Source organism: Bombus fervidus, chromosome 11 (assembly GCF_041682495.2).
Source record: "Bombus fervidus isolate BK054 chromosome 11, iyBomFerv1, whole genome shotgun sequence".
Classification (NCBI taxonomy): Eukaryota; Metazoa; Arthropoda; class Insecta; order Hymenoptera; family Apidae; genus Bombus; species Bombus fervidus.
The window spans coordinates 7,119,145-7,135,276 of record NC_091527.1 but is presented as its reverse complement, the minus strand read 5'-3'; the positions used below and the strand labels follow the sequence as shown (position 1 = coordinate 7,135,276).

The 16,132-nt window shown below is 40.6% G+C and overlaps 2 protein-coding genes across 3 annotated transcripts in view; both read right to left on the bottom strand.

Moving 5' to 3' along the window:
• Positions 1-2,031, bottom strand: part of LOC139992481 (neprilysin-1) — a 75,837-nt gene extending 73,806 nt beyond the window's left edge. The window contains exon 1 of one of the 2 annotated variants that reach the window (XM_072013351.1): positions 1,796-2,031. The gene's annotated coding sequence lies outside the window, so the exon portion shown is untranslated. The remainder of the gene's footprint in view (positions 1-1,795) is intronic. The other variant, XM_072013353.1, reaches the window with a different exon arrangement.
• Positions 2,032-10,084: 8,053 nt separating this feature from the next.
• Positions 10,085-16,132, bottom strand: part of Amon (prohormone processing protease amontillado) — a 40,522-nt gene continuing 34,474 nt past the window's right edge. The window contains 4 exon segments of the mRNA XM_072013356.1: positions 10,085-13,024; positions 13,130-13,247; positions 13,349-13,513; positions 13,901-14,134. Coding sequence (XP_071869457.1) covers positions 12,860-13,024; positions 13,130-13,247; positions 13,349-13,513; positions 13,901-14,134 — 682 coding nt within the window. The 3' untranslated portion in view covers positions 10,085-12,859.

Below are 16,132 nucleotides of genomic sequence, written 5' to 3'. Positions count from 1 at the left end.
CTGAAATTTTCTCAACATCGCGGAACTGTCTCTCGTTCCGCGAATAAGAAATAAGGTTTTGTCGTTGACTGAAAGTTGCAGTCGTCTGATAAGAAAAGTATAAGCTGTCCGACGTAAAACCGACCCCATTCGCTAACCAACACGCTGCAACTCGCCAGAGACGAATCGGTCTAACGCGGGGACAGGCTGTGTACGTTTGCTTTGCTCGATTGTTCGCAACTTTAATACGAAACATTCGATAGATGGTATCTATCAGGGGGAAAGCAGGTGAAAGGTAGTTTGTGTTAGAGGTTTCGTGCATACGTATCATCGAGATGATTTCAAGAGTAGGTCGATCAGCAGTTGGTGGAGATTTGCCAGCCAGATCAACGTGTATCGAATAACTTGGAACGGGGCTTACGCTAATATCGCGCGGCGCGATAAGGGATGGCTGATCGGCCGTCAGGATTTATGAAAATGACAGCAGACGCGTCGGCATAGTTTATTCATAGGAACGACAGCCACCGAGCTGATATATTCACCGATTATTTTTTGCATCGGGATAAAAATATTCAGGGCCGATGCGAGATCACATTTTCCAGTCAATGGAGTACGTGATCGAGGCCTCGGAACCGCGGCGAAAAGAAAAATGTAAACGAACCGGCCGAGCCGAATCGAGCGTGAAACGTAAATCCAGAAAAGAATGGAAAGCGCACTTCCGCTTTGTGTCGCTGTTTCTCTTTTCGCATTTCACGCGAACATAGGCAACGGCGGCTCTGTCTTCTTAAAGTTCGTCATCGAGTTACGGGGATCGACTACGCTTCGGATATCGCGTCTTTCGAAACGTTGATCTCGACCAACTTTTACGCGGCCACCCAGAAAACTTCTCCAACGGAAGCGGATTCGCTTCTACGCAGTTTCAACGAGAACGCACCGATCGGCGGGACCCATTTCGGATTGAAAAAGTTTCGGCGCACCCACGTCCTCCGGTTAATCGAACCGATGCAAAGTTTCCAGTATTTTTAGGCTCCAGCATTTTCGTATCGAACGTGCTCTACCTTACGTGCAAATAAATTCCAAGGTCGAATCCCTGACTGATCCATGTTCGCGAATTTCGCCAACATTTCGATCGACACCGATCGCTTCTTCGAAGAAACGTATACGTAGACAAGCTACAGCAATTGTGTAAAGCTTAATCAATATCTGCGGAGTACAATACATCGAGCAAGGTATCGTATCGGAACATGTGGTCGTTTCAAGGGTAACGTATTTCTCTATTTCGCGTAGGACGCGTCGTTAAACTGTGGCAAGTTTGACACACTATACAAGTAAGAACGTCATACGGTGCTATTTTCGCAACATCAAACGTTACATGTAAACAATTACATAAAGTCGCCGAGACTCGGCTCATTAACAAGGTCGTTAGTGGGTACAAACTGGTGCGAGCTTGCTGGTTCGTGTAACAATTTTTTTCTCAACCTAACGCGCTACGCTTACTATTTAGAACGTTATTTATACGACGCTATATAAGAAAAAGAAGAAACGAACGTTTCAGCCAACTCTCAACAACAACGATTTCAACGGCTATCTGAAATTTCCAATTTTTATCTCGAGGAGAATCTAAACGTTTATCAAGTAACGAACTTGGTTATTTATTTATCGCAATTTCCAAGATCCGAGTTTACTCGTTAACAACCACGGAGAAGATCAACGAAACCGACCATCAATTTTCACTCTCGCCGTGTATCATTTTCATACTATCCTCTTTAAAACGGAGAAAGGAGAAAGAAAAAATGAAAACAATCGATCGTCTTACCTGTATAAAATCCAGCAACGTGTCGACGAAGCTTCGACGAAGATTATTTCCTGGCGATTTCACTGGTTCGAATGCCACTTCCGGTTCACTGGACGTCCGCGGGAACGAATGACCGAAGCGCGGTTCGCGTATTTCTGTGTCTAGTCGTGGCGGGTACGGGATAACCGGAAGTCGAGAAAACGCGGCCCTGCTTTACGGCTGGGGGTAACACGCGGACTGTCGGACCAGACTCAACCTGCAACCACCGTGCCGCCTCTCTCTCTCTCTCTTCCTCTCCCACTCTTTCTCTCTCTCTCTCTCGCTTCGCCCACCACCTCCCCATTCTATTTCTCCCTCTCTATCTGCCTCTCGCCCCTTCTCTTTCTCGTCTAGCGTCCTTCTTCAATTTTAACGTTTTCTTCCTTCCATCTGCCTTTCGAAATCCTATTCGCATTTCCTTTTTTCCTTTCTTCAATTCACTCGCTTCGTTCTCTCGCAACGAACGTCTTTCTCGCCCCATTTTCTCTATCTCGCTGTTTATTCCCTTGCCCTTTGTCTCTTCCCGTCTCTTATACAAATATTACCTTCTCTGTCTTTTCTTGCTGTTTTCCGTCTTGCTTCTGCCTTCGTCCACCCTCTCCTTCTCTCCAACATCCGCTATCAAAGCCCGGTCGTAACGCGCAAGCCCTCGATATTCAAACGTTGCGAGCGTGGTCTACGAGCCACTACGAAAGCTCCGAGTGCGTTCCTTTTGTTCGCCGTGGAAACTTTGTCAGCCCGGTAACGCGGCTCTAAATAATGGCTTTTTTTTCACCGACTACACACCCGCTACGAATACGCTGCCACGGGGAAATTACTCGTTGCTTTTTACCAACCGGGAATCGTTGTTGCCGCACGTTTATCCGCTTAATCTCACCGACAGTCGAGATCGATTAGAAGCTAGACGAGCTTCGATCGCCAATTGATCGCGTTGGTTGTCGTTGGATATAGCAGGATAAGGGGAGTCAAAGTGTCCTTGAAGCGATTTCTGTCAAACTTTAGTTTAGCGAAAGAAATGATCGTCAACTTGTCTTCGACCCTTAACCGGAAGACTAGTTTACAGGGGAAATTCAGATTTTCCCTACTTTGCCTATTTCATGGGACATGGAAATTGTGAAAAAATTCGAGGGCACGTTGATGTGTATTGAAGAATTCTTTTTGATTTTTTCGTTGCCTAATTTTTTAATAAGTTGTGAAGCATGTATACACATATGTTCAGAAAAAATTTGCAAATTTTATTACTCGTAAATTTTGGCTCATAGATTATACGTCTTACTTTGCTCGATACCTTCTTTTTCTTTCTCGCGTTTGTTTCAAATTAGTCGGTACGGATCGTTCAAGTTCTTCCTCAGAAGTCATACTTTTATTTACGTATCAATAAAAAGAAAGTAAGTAACGATATAAAAAGGTAAATATTGTCTGTTACCATCTTCTGTTACCTTTCGCTGTTTCATAGGCTTGCCGCGAGCTTACGTCGTTTTAAACTACTACGAGCTGCTGTAATTGCTCGTTGCCTACTTTTCTCAACTTCTCGATTAAAGCGTGCATCGATGAAACAGTGATCAATGCAGTGACGTTTTATGCAGATAGAATAAACTTAAAAGAAAGTGAAGTAAACAAAATTTCTACAAATAATGTGTCATCGTTTGTAGAATTAGCTCTCTTTCTCTTGCCTGCAAATCTCTTTCCAATGTGTTTCCAAAATCGTTTAGCATTCAACCTCTCTGCTCGCTTGGTGCTTGAAATTTTGTCCAACGAGATTCAATTTTTTGCGAACAAAATATGCCATTAATAACTCGAACAAGCAATATAATTGGAAATTGAACATATTGAAAATATCGTAATTACTCGAGCCGATGAGCCGGTCAGAATTTCCAAGGCTTCGGGCAATTTACGAAAAAACCCAGCAGCTCTCGGGTTATTTGTTTCTTTGTCAGAATGGCAACGCAAAGCTTTTCTCCGATATGCTCTCTGAATCTGAAATGGTACGCTATATTCGACAAGTGTAACTTCAATTTCGGTCGAGTTTCGTATCGCACATATTTGAAAATGATACATAATTGATAAAATAAAAAAAATGCACACCTCTTGAATGGTAGCTCTTCCTTCTACGATCTATTTTTTAATGATCGCTTCCGTGAAACGCTATAAACTATAAACAAACAGTGTACAACGTACAATGGCATAAAACCTATCACTCGTAACTGTACCACCGTTAGTGATAAAATAGCAAATGCTACGGGCTGATATGCTATATATATATATATATATATAGCAGTTATCAGTGGCGCGAAGGAGGGTGAACAAGAGGGCACTGATATCAGTGAGCGCGAAGAGAAGCGAAAATAGAGGGCATCGATATCAGTGGCGAAGGTAGAATTGGTAGGAAAGCACAAGATGCATGCGCGGAACACGACCGTGCGCGGTTCCTCATGTTGTCGCCATATTGATCTTTCTGGCTTCACTCGGCGGACGCTGGCGAATTTTGAAAATTCCCTCGATCTTTCATCCATCGTATCGACATTTTGTCTTTCGACGGTTCCCGGATCGACGATAAAACGACGATATATAGAACGAAAATAACTTCTGCTCTAAAAACCAGACAGAACGAAATGAAAAGCAACGAATCGTCGGTCAATTTACAAGCGATATACATTCTTCTGCAGAGAGTACGCACACGCACGACCAACAGCGTGCGTGTGTATGTAGGTCGAGTTAATGAAACACCAACGAAATCTTATATTTTCGCGTATCAATTTGCGCCGTACTCCTCTCTTCAACCGCGCGACCCTTTATTATCCTGATCCTGCCGGACGAGTGGCAGTCGCGTATCTCTGAGTTTATGCGGCGAAACGAATGACATGCTCGAAACCGTGGTAAATGCTTCCATTTGTACGGAAGCAACAGCTCGAGAAACGAGTACATCGTTATTTCGAATATTCCATCGTGAATAATTGTTGTTACGAAATTGCTCTCGATATGCTTCTGTAACTGACGTTTCAACCGTTCAGCCTTGAACCCGGTCGGGATAGGTCAAGCTGTAAAGTGATTTGATCATTATATATACGTATAATCTCTGTGAACATAAGCGTGTTACGTATAATCTCTGTAAGTACATGAGATGTGTTACACACAAATGTTTAACACATTTACCTACGAACACAAAATATCTAGCGCAATTTGATCGAAAGATTTTTGTCCTTCTATTTTCGATGATACGATTCACCAACGTTTCTCCGTTGTTCGTTCTTCGTAGACTTCTCGCCGTAACTGCAATCAAATTGTCTACTCTTAATGTGTACACACACGTTGCAGATACTTATCTATTAACGAGATCCTGGTCACACGAGAGTTCCACGTTTATCCGTGATAAATAGCTTTCAAAATACTAGAAACTACTAGACTAGAAACATGTAATTTAATCGTCCTAAGATCTCAAGATTGAATAGACTCGCGTTTAAAGTCACTTAGACCGGCATCAATTTTCATCAATTTTCTATTACTGTCGTTTTATTATACACAAACTAATAATAGCTACCTGTTACTTTTATCGATATCTTCCAACTGTACTACACTTGCGTGAAATAAGATCAGAAGGGAAAATTAGGTTAAAGAGGGCCACGTTTAAGATATATGTTATAAATGTGCAATAATTTAAAAGTACCAGAAAAGTCAAATACGTATGGCCGGTAGCGTACATTAACAGCCGTCTACCGAGGAAAAAATACTGCCACCTTCTATATCCAGAACGTTGTTATAATCTTGATATCGCGGTATTGTAATTTCGTGACGTTGAAGCATTATTACATTACGACGTTTCGACTTCTATCACCGGAATGATGTAAAGTCTTTATTAATTCAGGAGCTTGAAGTTTTCGAATATTTCTCCGCGTCTAGGCGAGCAGACTTGTACGACCGGAGCATTAATCGCGGAAGGGTTCGGTTGAATTTATGAAGCCGCGTAAATAACGTTTTAACAATGCCGACCCAATTATGCAAATTGGCAGTGCTCACGATCCGTTCTCGGAGCAGTTAATTACGCGGATCGATGGCAATCTGTCAAGCCTTGTGACTGGGAAAGCGCGAGCCATTTTACTCGTTACTTACAAAAAAAAAAAAAAAAGGGGGAGGGAAAGAAATAAAAAGCAATCGACGTGACGCGGCGTAACGCGAGAAAGAAAAAAAGCCGCATTAACCAGCGGACCTGTCCGCGTCGCTAGAAACATTCGGATCTAGACTTCTAAACAATGGTTCCACGTCGTCAGAACTTCGTCGTTTCTACCGTTAATTGGAGCACGGCGAGTTAACTGAAAATTATTTTTAGGTCAAGACTGAGTCGTGTTTAACTATCGATTTGAAAAAAGCAAAAAAGGAAGGTGAGAAAGAGAAGGGAAAAAATGGTCGATGTTATCGCCATCGTCTTGGCGTCAACCAGCCGAAACAATCCATTAAAATATTCCATCTGGAACCAAATTCGGCGACGTTTTACAATCGTCGTCGTCGTTCTATTTTTTTCTTTTTTTTTTTTTTTTTCGACGTTATTAGTGGAAACGTTCGTCGCGTTATCGATTGGATAGCTGTTTAGAGAGAAGGGGAAATTGATTTCGGTGAAAACAGAAGGAACGTTCGGTCAAACGGTGATTTTCAGATAGACAAGCCGAAACGAGAAATCGCCGCGTCATTATTTCACGGTTCTTGCTATGTTACTCTGTTCGCCATTCATTGGTGAAGGAAACTCGATTAAAAGGAGAACGCGAAATAGCTTGTTCTTTTTGCCGCGAAGAATCGTTGTCGGAATGAGACAAAAGCACGGCCGATAAATGGCTCGTGATATTCCGTTCTTGATGCAGCTTTGTGCACGGCTGATCCGTTTTTCGACGGCCGATCGCTTTGTATTTTCTCTTTGTATTTTCGCATTGGTTCAATAAAATACATTAAACGCGTTACGAACGGAGCGCGACGTATGGAAGTTTTAATTTTGTTACAGGACACGTCGCTGCTTTCAGATTTTCCTGCCTGTTTCTATATTATTCCCTCTACGATGCAAATTTCCCTACCTTTCCCGAACAACCTGCTTGTATTCAGCGCTGTACCCGGATCAGGAAAGCCAAGTACCATTCCATTAGAAATTAAAAGTCACACGCGGTTTTATTGCATACTGCACCCCAAACACCAAGTTAAGATTTTTCCCCTCTACTTACGCTATTGTGCCATTACATTTTACGTCTTTATACTTTCATATTTAAATTCTGATTTTCCGACAACTTTAGGAAACCATTGAATATTTATTCCACCGTTTAAGAGATTTAGGGCTTTTCTTGCTGGCTTTCTGTTCCCGTTATGCGTTGTTCGATTCAGAGTACTTCATAATGCCTGTCACTGGATAAAATCCGCGAAAATTCTCGTGTATATCATTCAAGAGTCAAGGTACACGCCATATCAAAGATTGACGTTTGCTTGGTCACTCGTTTTCAAATCGATCACCGCCCTTGCAAATTCGACAAATATTTGGATACCCAATTTGTCTCGTGCAAAATGTCTCACGACAATTTTTTGGACAAGTCATCACTCACTTCCTTATGTTCACGTCACTCGTATCGTTACTTTCGAACAACTCAATTCTCGACTGTCAAACTTCCCTCATCTTGTTCAAGCTTCGAAAATAAGACAGACATTCTCTATCATTCATATACCTTCATACTGCGATGGTGATTGCAGTTAGATTTTCACCTTGACCTAACTGACCATACAGTTAGATTTTCACGTCCGTTTTCAAATTCCTTGCACGCTGTTTCGCCGATGCAATCTTCGTTTTCCCCAATATTAACGTGTCTAACAACAAATTTTTTCTTCAAGCGCACTCCAAGCGCTATTTTTCGAAAAAGTCGTAATGTCAAAGAGCTGTTTGATAAGACGGAAAACGCAGATCTGGTTGCGCGCGTTTGCATATGCAGTACGTAAAATCAATTTTCTAAATTCTGTAACACCGACGAAATCCAGTGTAAGTTTAAGTATTTGCTCTAACAAAATAATATAAACGAAACTCGGAGTTATTTCGACGACGATACAAACTATTACAAACTCGCAGTGTATCCCGTGTAATTGTTGTATTAAAGTTTAAATGTTTCGTGTTAATCAACGAGAGTCTCGTTCATCTAAAATTACTATCCTTTCCGTCTTAACGAGTCGTAGAGAACTTTAGCGCAAAACTTCGGCATTGTCGATAGAAATTCTAACGGAGATTTACGACCTCCGTCGACTACGTCACACTGCGGACATGTCTCGTTGCGGCGCGTTAAACAGCGTTTAAAATAATATTATTCTTTGTACCGTCACTTTCATTTCGATAAATTTGTATTTACGTACCAAGCTACGTACAGTTCTTTCCACAGGAACACGCTACGACGATCTTTTTTTTTTTAAATCCTTCTCCTTTATTCACGCACCAATCTTATTATTTATAGTCTTCTCGCAGAATTTGCAACGCTTGTTTTGCCAGCATTCGCTCGATCTATTTACTCGTTCCACTTATTCCTTCACATTCGTTCCCCTAACTTTCGCCAATGTTCCTGCGGATATTTGTCCAGTGGATATGACCTGTGTAGTCGCCTTGGTAGTATTAACAGTGTTTTACGTATTTTAGTATTTTTGATATTTTTCAACAGTTACAAAAACAATAGTTGGTAACTTCAACTATTTTTGTGTATTTTGTGTTTTCTATATCGTTTTCCCTCGTCTACCATACTGCATCAGGCAATCATTCTCGATAATTTCGATCGTGCAGTTTTAATTTCCTCTCGTAGCTGTACTCCAGATGTGCGCCGATATCCACATTGGTTTAACCATCGTTGTGTCCTCAGATATCGTCATTTTATTTATTATCTTCGGTTTCCATCTCCCGATACAGTTTCTAATCTATCCAATACAATTCCTAAGCAATTTCAAACAATTTCGCTTCTCTTGTCTACGATACGATTGTTTGCTCTTTTATATTAGATCACCCTATAAGTAACTCAGAGTATTACCAGATGAAAATAAAAAATTACCTGCTAATTGGCAATCAATCAATAATGAATTTTCTTGTATTTTTTAATAATTCGCTGTCCTTTTCTGTGAAATTTTCTATTGCAATTTTTCAAACTCCGATAGTATACAACTACTGGCATTGTTTTGAACTTTACTCTGAGAAAAACCGTATTACTTATGGGATTATTCATTGTACGTACACCGCGCATTTATTCTTGCCGATTTAACGCGAAACATATATTTGTACTTTTCTATGGATTAATTGTAATTTCCTTTTGTACCATCGATCATTGTAGCTTTACTTTATGCGTTAAATTTCGCACTGTAGCGGAATCGTTGCGGAATGTCGAGGATTGTGGAATCTTCCGCAAAGAATTTTTGAACTGCGTGTTCAATAATTGTAGAATTATCTTCAAAGAAGAAAAAAAGAATCTTCAAACCATCGAATTCCTTATTTCTTTAGATGATCTTGAATACGCATGGTACGTGTCTGTTAGATTGTCCGAAATGTTTCTTTCGTTTTATAAGGAAATAATAGACACACAATGTTTTTTGTTTTATATTAGTTTATTGAATTATGCACGAACATAATAGTAGAAATACAACGAAATGGATCATACCTAATTCAATAAAATAATATAAAACAGAAATTGTTGTTCGTCTATTATCACCTTATGAAACGAAAGAAACTTTTCGGACAATCTACTTGCGATACAATTTACTTATTGTTTCCTCGATTCTTGCTAATTCAGAAAGTAACAGGACAGTCGAGTAGACCTCGACGATGAATTATGCACGCGCGTGGACTTCATTGGCATCGGCTGAAGGCCGGCAGAACTTGCGAAACTTGAAATTGATCGATATAGATCCGAAGCCATACGTTTGAAAAGAAACAATTTTAAATGGGATCCGAAGCTTTGCTACGTCGATACAAGATATTCTACTTAGTTCTGATGCAATTAGAATCTGTTCTCCTTCAGTAAACGTTATCGGTAAACGGTACGTGTTTCTCTTGATTCGATAGTTTCTTGAGAACTGAAAGAAAATTCCTTCGTAAATCGACAGAGAACAGAAGAACGGTCCGAATCGATTGTAACGTTTTGCTGGCTGATTCGAGTCTTCGTGATAAGGATAAAAATGAAGAGAAACGAAGCGAGGAAGTGTCACGATTATCCAGAAATCGTCCGACTTGGAAGAGGAGGCGGCGACGTGAATGGATCGCGGGTACAGCATATAAAAACGATGCAGGCCAAAAAATAAAGATTTTATTCATCCACGTACCTACATCACGTACAGAATAAGATTAATTAAATTCACTTCAACTATATAATATGTATATTTCTGTTGATGTTCTTCCTCAGTGTTTATGCGCAAGTTTCGAACTCTCTGATCTCTACGTATCTAGAGTATCTACACGTCTTTTATCATTTCTTTTTTTTCATATACTTTTTTTTTTATTTTTTAATTTCTATATAATATTCTTCTCTTGTCTATCCTTTCGTTTAACCTGCGCGTCGCCTTCCTTCGCGTTCGCAAGGTCGGAAATCCTAAAATTCTTCGGGCAAACGTTTATGTGCAGTGCGGCGAGCACCGGCCAAGTTGACATTATATTACGACGTGTCATTATATAGTACACTGCGTGCATGTTTCCTCTGGATAATTCGCTCGTTGTTAATTAACAGCTGTGCCTTCCACTTTGGTTTACTCTTTGGATTAGTCTCATTCTACGATCGTTACTGAATTACACGTTTCTTAAATAAAACAAGAGGCTCCTTTATATACGAGCACACACAGAGATCGTGTAAATATATAGAACGTTTCTCGAGGAGGACTCTGTGGCGAGATTGGGAGCCCAACCTCGTGGCCACGTTCGCGAAAACGCGTGGAAACGTGAACGCACGCAATCCCAATCGCGCCATCGAGTCTTCCTTCGCATTGATATACATACGTAGATCTGAAACAATCTTACAATTATTCCCTAGCCGACAAGAGGCGTCGGTGTATTTAATAGTAACGAAACTTCCAAGAGTTTCCTTGATTGGTAATCAATCGTCGGCCGATCGTATAATACTGATGGATGTCCCTGGCGACGAGACTTTTTTGTTTTTCCCTCGTAAAGTCGCGAAACGTCTATCGATCTGGAGGGAGCATACGCCCTAGCGAAATAATCTCTTGTTCGTTTTACAAAAAGCACATGGAATGATGGAGAAATCACAAAACGGTATCAGCGAATACATAATCAAACTAGCCAATCGCCTCTTAAAAAGTAGAACACCGTTTCACTTGGAACGTTCTCAGAGAAATACAATCGAACGCGATATAATAAATTAAGAAGAGCGTGCGACAAAGTGGATCGATCGCGTGCTTCGAATCAAACTGGTCCATGCGTGCGAACGTCGAACCGGCATTGCGTTCCTCTGCTTCTACGTATCGTTAAGAATTTTCTATTATTTAACGAGAAAGTCTCGAATTTCGACTCGCTACTGATATATATATATATTTATATAATGTATTTTCTTCGCGCGGTTGTTCCTCGTCTGGCGAATTATCGATAAATTTTGTAAAAAATTAGCCTTATTATCGGAAGTACGCTGTGCGTCGTGTGAAGGATTCGACACTCCTGGATATGTAAGTTCAAGGGTGAATAAGTTACAGATAAGTACGCTTCGCGCGAATATTTGTTAGAGACAGAAATGTCTGACGATCGAAATAGGAAATTTGTAGATGTAGTAACATCTGAAGCGCGCTAAAATCTTACCGATGAAAAGAACAGTCTGACGGGGTCGTTCATAAGAAAAATTAGATCCAAGAAACGAAATGTTACGTAACCCTCTGTTCAAAGTTCTGCATGCAGATCGAGTAATTTAAAGCTTGAGTCGCTTAATCGGTGTAATGTTTCGTTTCTTGAGAAATTCGTGTAAATATAGTCGAAGATCTAACAATCTACGATTAGATATATCATCCAAAATATTCGTATCCTTCGAGAAACTTTCGAAATGCTTCTGAAATGCTTTCGAAAAAATCTTACAGGGAAAATCGCAAACGTTGACACGCGTGGACCGTCATTGTTCCTGTCTGCTCGTTTCCATGTTTCGTAATCCCTCCCAACTCGACACGCGCTAAAACACAGTTACGAATTCAATGATTAATTGGTAATAAATGGATACGGACGGGCTCGTCGAGTTGCGAGGTCAATTCCGAATGATTATTGTTCCCAATTGAGACTCTTTGGCATAGCGTTCTTAAATTTGAGGATACCTTTCGTGTATCAATACTGTTCCATATTTTGTTCAATATCTTGTTCAATATTCTGTTTGATAGTTTGCTCGATATTTTGTTCGATATCCAATGCTTCTTCTTGCTTCTTTGCGTTAGCGAAAGGACATGCTTCGTGGAATGAAACTGAAATCGTCGGTTTCCCTAGCCGTCGAACTTCGTTTAGTCTCCTCGAATGCTCACGCAGCAGCGATTACTCGGAAATGAACAGTAAACGTAATTTAGATAGATGTCAACTTCATAAATTCTAGATTAGTTTTTAATGTTGAATGAATCACGTTAAATAATGAGATATCGACGAGAGATCATCGAAAGAAGTCGAACACGACATCGATAAACGAGCATGTTGTTCGCCTCTAATAAATACTCTAATTAATCACAATTAATCACATAAAAATAACGATGCTAAGTAGCACGACGAAAAATTATTCAGACATAAATAATACGCGATATCACAACAAGAGGAATTACTCAGGCATAAATAATACACGATATCACAGGGATGCTCGCAAGAAACGTAGCTGTTCAAACTTAAAATTCGAACGTAACTTGGCGATATCAGGGATCAAAATTGTCCATATACGAAGCTTCTTCATACAAGTAACCAACGAACGATTAAGAAAACACAGCGTGTTTGCGCTCGAATTTTGTTCCATCGCCTGTACAAATGAGATCCTTAAACAATAAGACTAGTCGCGTGAACATCTCTCGATATGAACGTATCTAGGGTCCTCAGGATCGTCGTTACATGGCTGACGATCGCTCCTCGTGAGCCTTCTTCACGATCGCCAATTTCGAGTGCGGATCCGCCGCCGGAAGCCCAGTGTAAGGGGGCTCTCTGGTGCCATGCAACATCAGGGTCCATTCTTTGAACCAACCGTGTTGCGGAGTTTGAGTATTGAAGCTCACCTGAAAGAAATTTTGCTTTATCGACTGTTTAAAATATATCAACGTTTGTAATTTTATTACCATTAATTAACTGAAACTTATTAACTGAAATTTTCATTTCGATACCTCCAACAACCAACTGCCTTGAGGATACTCTCCCCACGTGTGAGTCGTCATGAAAGGCCATTTCGTAAAGCCATCTCTATGATCGTCGTCGTTTATCCTTCGGCTGAGGATCATCGATCTGAAACCGGTGTCTCCGTTAACTGTGACATTTCAGCTGGAAATCTTAGAACCATCTTAGGACAAAACGATCAACAGCCTGCGCGAAACTGGTCGACGTACCTAGTCCCCATAGGAGAAGTCAGGAACAACTCCAGATCACCTCGGCGTGAGGCGTTCACGGAAATGACGGCCTGCACGTGTTCCAGATAGTTGACGGCATACTCGGTGCCGGCGCAGGCATCAGTCTTTATTTTCAGCAGAATCGATCGATCGCTTGTCACTTCCCTGAAAAGGAAATTGATGGGCGTTCGTCGTCGAACCAGCGAAGGAGCTTAATCGCCACGGCAAGTTTCTTGGGAAAAGGTTATCGAGGAAAACGTGTCCAGATCAGAAACGTCGATGCAAGGGAAACGCGTTAAACAGAAAAATAACATTAATCGCGTGTAGATTAAAGCAGACAGGGTGTAGCAGAATGTAACGCCCTACAGGAGGAAATCGTGGAGGCCAAAATCGATACCTCGGTCATCCACGAATCATAATTTAGTAAGCGTTCACTGTTCGATCTACATGGTGTTTGACTCTCGAGCAGGGAAATAGAAAAGGACAAGGCATTCCACCCTTCTTAGTTACGAACCCCTGAGGCGGAATCGATAACAGCACGAAAACACTCACTGAGTTTCGAGCACCGAACCAGCCTCGCAGTGATACCGTGGCGGCACAGTTTTCCAATTTTTCGCCAAAGCGACCATCGCACCAGCGTCCAATACACCGTAACCGAAAAGATGATTGAATTCGAGACCAACTCCATTCATCGTCCAATGGAATCTTCCCTTGGCATCGAACAGCGAATTCCTCTTCGACGTTAGGACCGTCAAGTGTTGTACGTCACGCCAGGTCAACTGCGGACTGAAATTAGAATCAATGATTCATTGTATGCTTCTCTTTTACATAATTATATTCCATTCTATGAAATTTATTAAAAACTCTTTGATCTTCCATCGACAGATTCCTAACACTAATACGCTTGTGGAAATTAAACAAAAGAAAATTACACGTTCGATTAAATACGAATAAGTTGAACTGACTTGGTCCGATTAATTATCGAGCGCGCTGTTGTGGGAAATTCTTCGGAACTCGTTCGGTAAAAATGTCTGTACCAAGTTTAAAGGAAGGAAGAGAAACATTTTCGGTACGTTTGCCGAGGAATCGATATTTGCCGGTATCGGTGGACGATCAAAGGAACAACAACAAGAAAACACAGGGCTCAGAAAGCACGCGAGTATCGAAGAGACACCGTGGTGCATTAAACCTCGGCCTTTCAACGTCACATCCCCTGTTACTAGGTCACGTTTCACCGACTGTGTTCAACGAAACACGGAGCCCCCATTAGCGCAGCTTTTGCTCTCCGTAAGCTGCTGCTCTGTTTTTCAATTTTCACGACTCCCAACGACCAGCGCTCGGTTTGAATCGCGGCCCAATTACCCCATTGAATAAGTTGGAATTTATCCTCGCTGTCGTTTCCAACAATCGTTTCTCGAAATTATCGCGATTCGTTCATACCTACAGGTACATTCTCACCTGGAATATTTCGAACAATTCCTTTCCTTTTGGTTGCTCTTATCGACTCGTGATTTTTCAGTAGAACGGATCAACGATATTTGGTCCGAAATTTTCAAGAAATATGATACAACAAGATCTGGTCTAAATCTCGTACGTGGAAATATGCGATAGCTATAATTCTGTAGAAAATTCTCTAGAGATCTATAGTAGGGCGATTACATCAATTTTTATCGGTCGGCATGCTAAATATTTCATATCAAACGCGATACCTACGCAGCGTCGTTTACGTCACAATTTGCAGTATCGTTCGTTACCGAACGAACGATAAAACTGTAAGCTGCATCGTATTTCAGGCAGATGGTACTTGCCGCTTTTTAGTGCTTTCGGATCACTCTCACGCTGATGCGGCTACAAAAAGTTTCAAAGCGTATAGCGTGATAATTTGCAGCTGAATGGCTCTCTCCTAAATTGCAGTTTATTACGGGTGTTACAGTGAAACCATCGAGTCTTTAGAAATAATAAGTTATTCCTTAAATTATCTTATCTTTCTTCGTTTCGTTAAATCATTTCATTTCTTGCCGCGTTTTATACAATATCGTTCTCACCTCAAGTATCAGAACCAACTTCTCCTATCTTTAATCGATTTCTGTTTTTACCGTACTTTTTCCTCTCTGTTTTATACTTTTAGTTTTGCAATCTACTTCTGTTTTTGTTTCATTTTCTTTTACTATACCTTTTACCTCTTCCATCGTTGTTTGACATCGGTTCTTTTCTTCTTTTTTTTTTTTTTCTTTTTTTACCCTTCCATGCTTTCCTTTACATCACGCCCTTTTACCACCTTTTTCCTATCTTCTTTTACTCGGCGCACCTTTTATCTCTCTTCTACCGTTTAACCTTCATATTTCGTTCGACCTTTTTCCTGTTTTCTTTCCTTTGCCGTGAATTTCTTGTTATATTTTTTACAGATCATTCACGTCGAATATTTTCGATCTCTCGTACGATTGCACAACAGTTGAACTTTAACGCGAGTTACAATCGAGGGACAAATTATGATAATATTATTTATTATATATTATATATAATATTATAATAATATTAATATTATTTATTTTTCTCGTACTTTGTCGCTGCTGGTGCTCTCGAAATTTATATGACGTATATCATAATTTATTCGTATGCTGCATAGCAATTTTGCTCTCTGCTTGCGAATTCTCTTTGTACGCGTATAACAGAGTCACAATGGTAGATACGAATTAACGTTATTGCTAATTATCTACCCACGTCACCATTGATAGAGAAGTATCTTCGGTAATTAACACCCATGGGTCAGCGTTCGCGTCGATA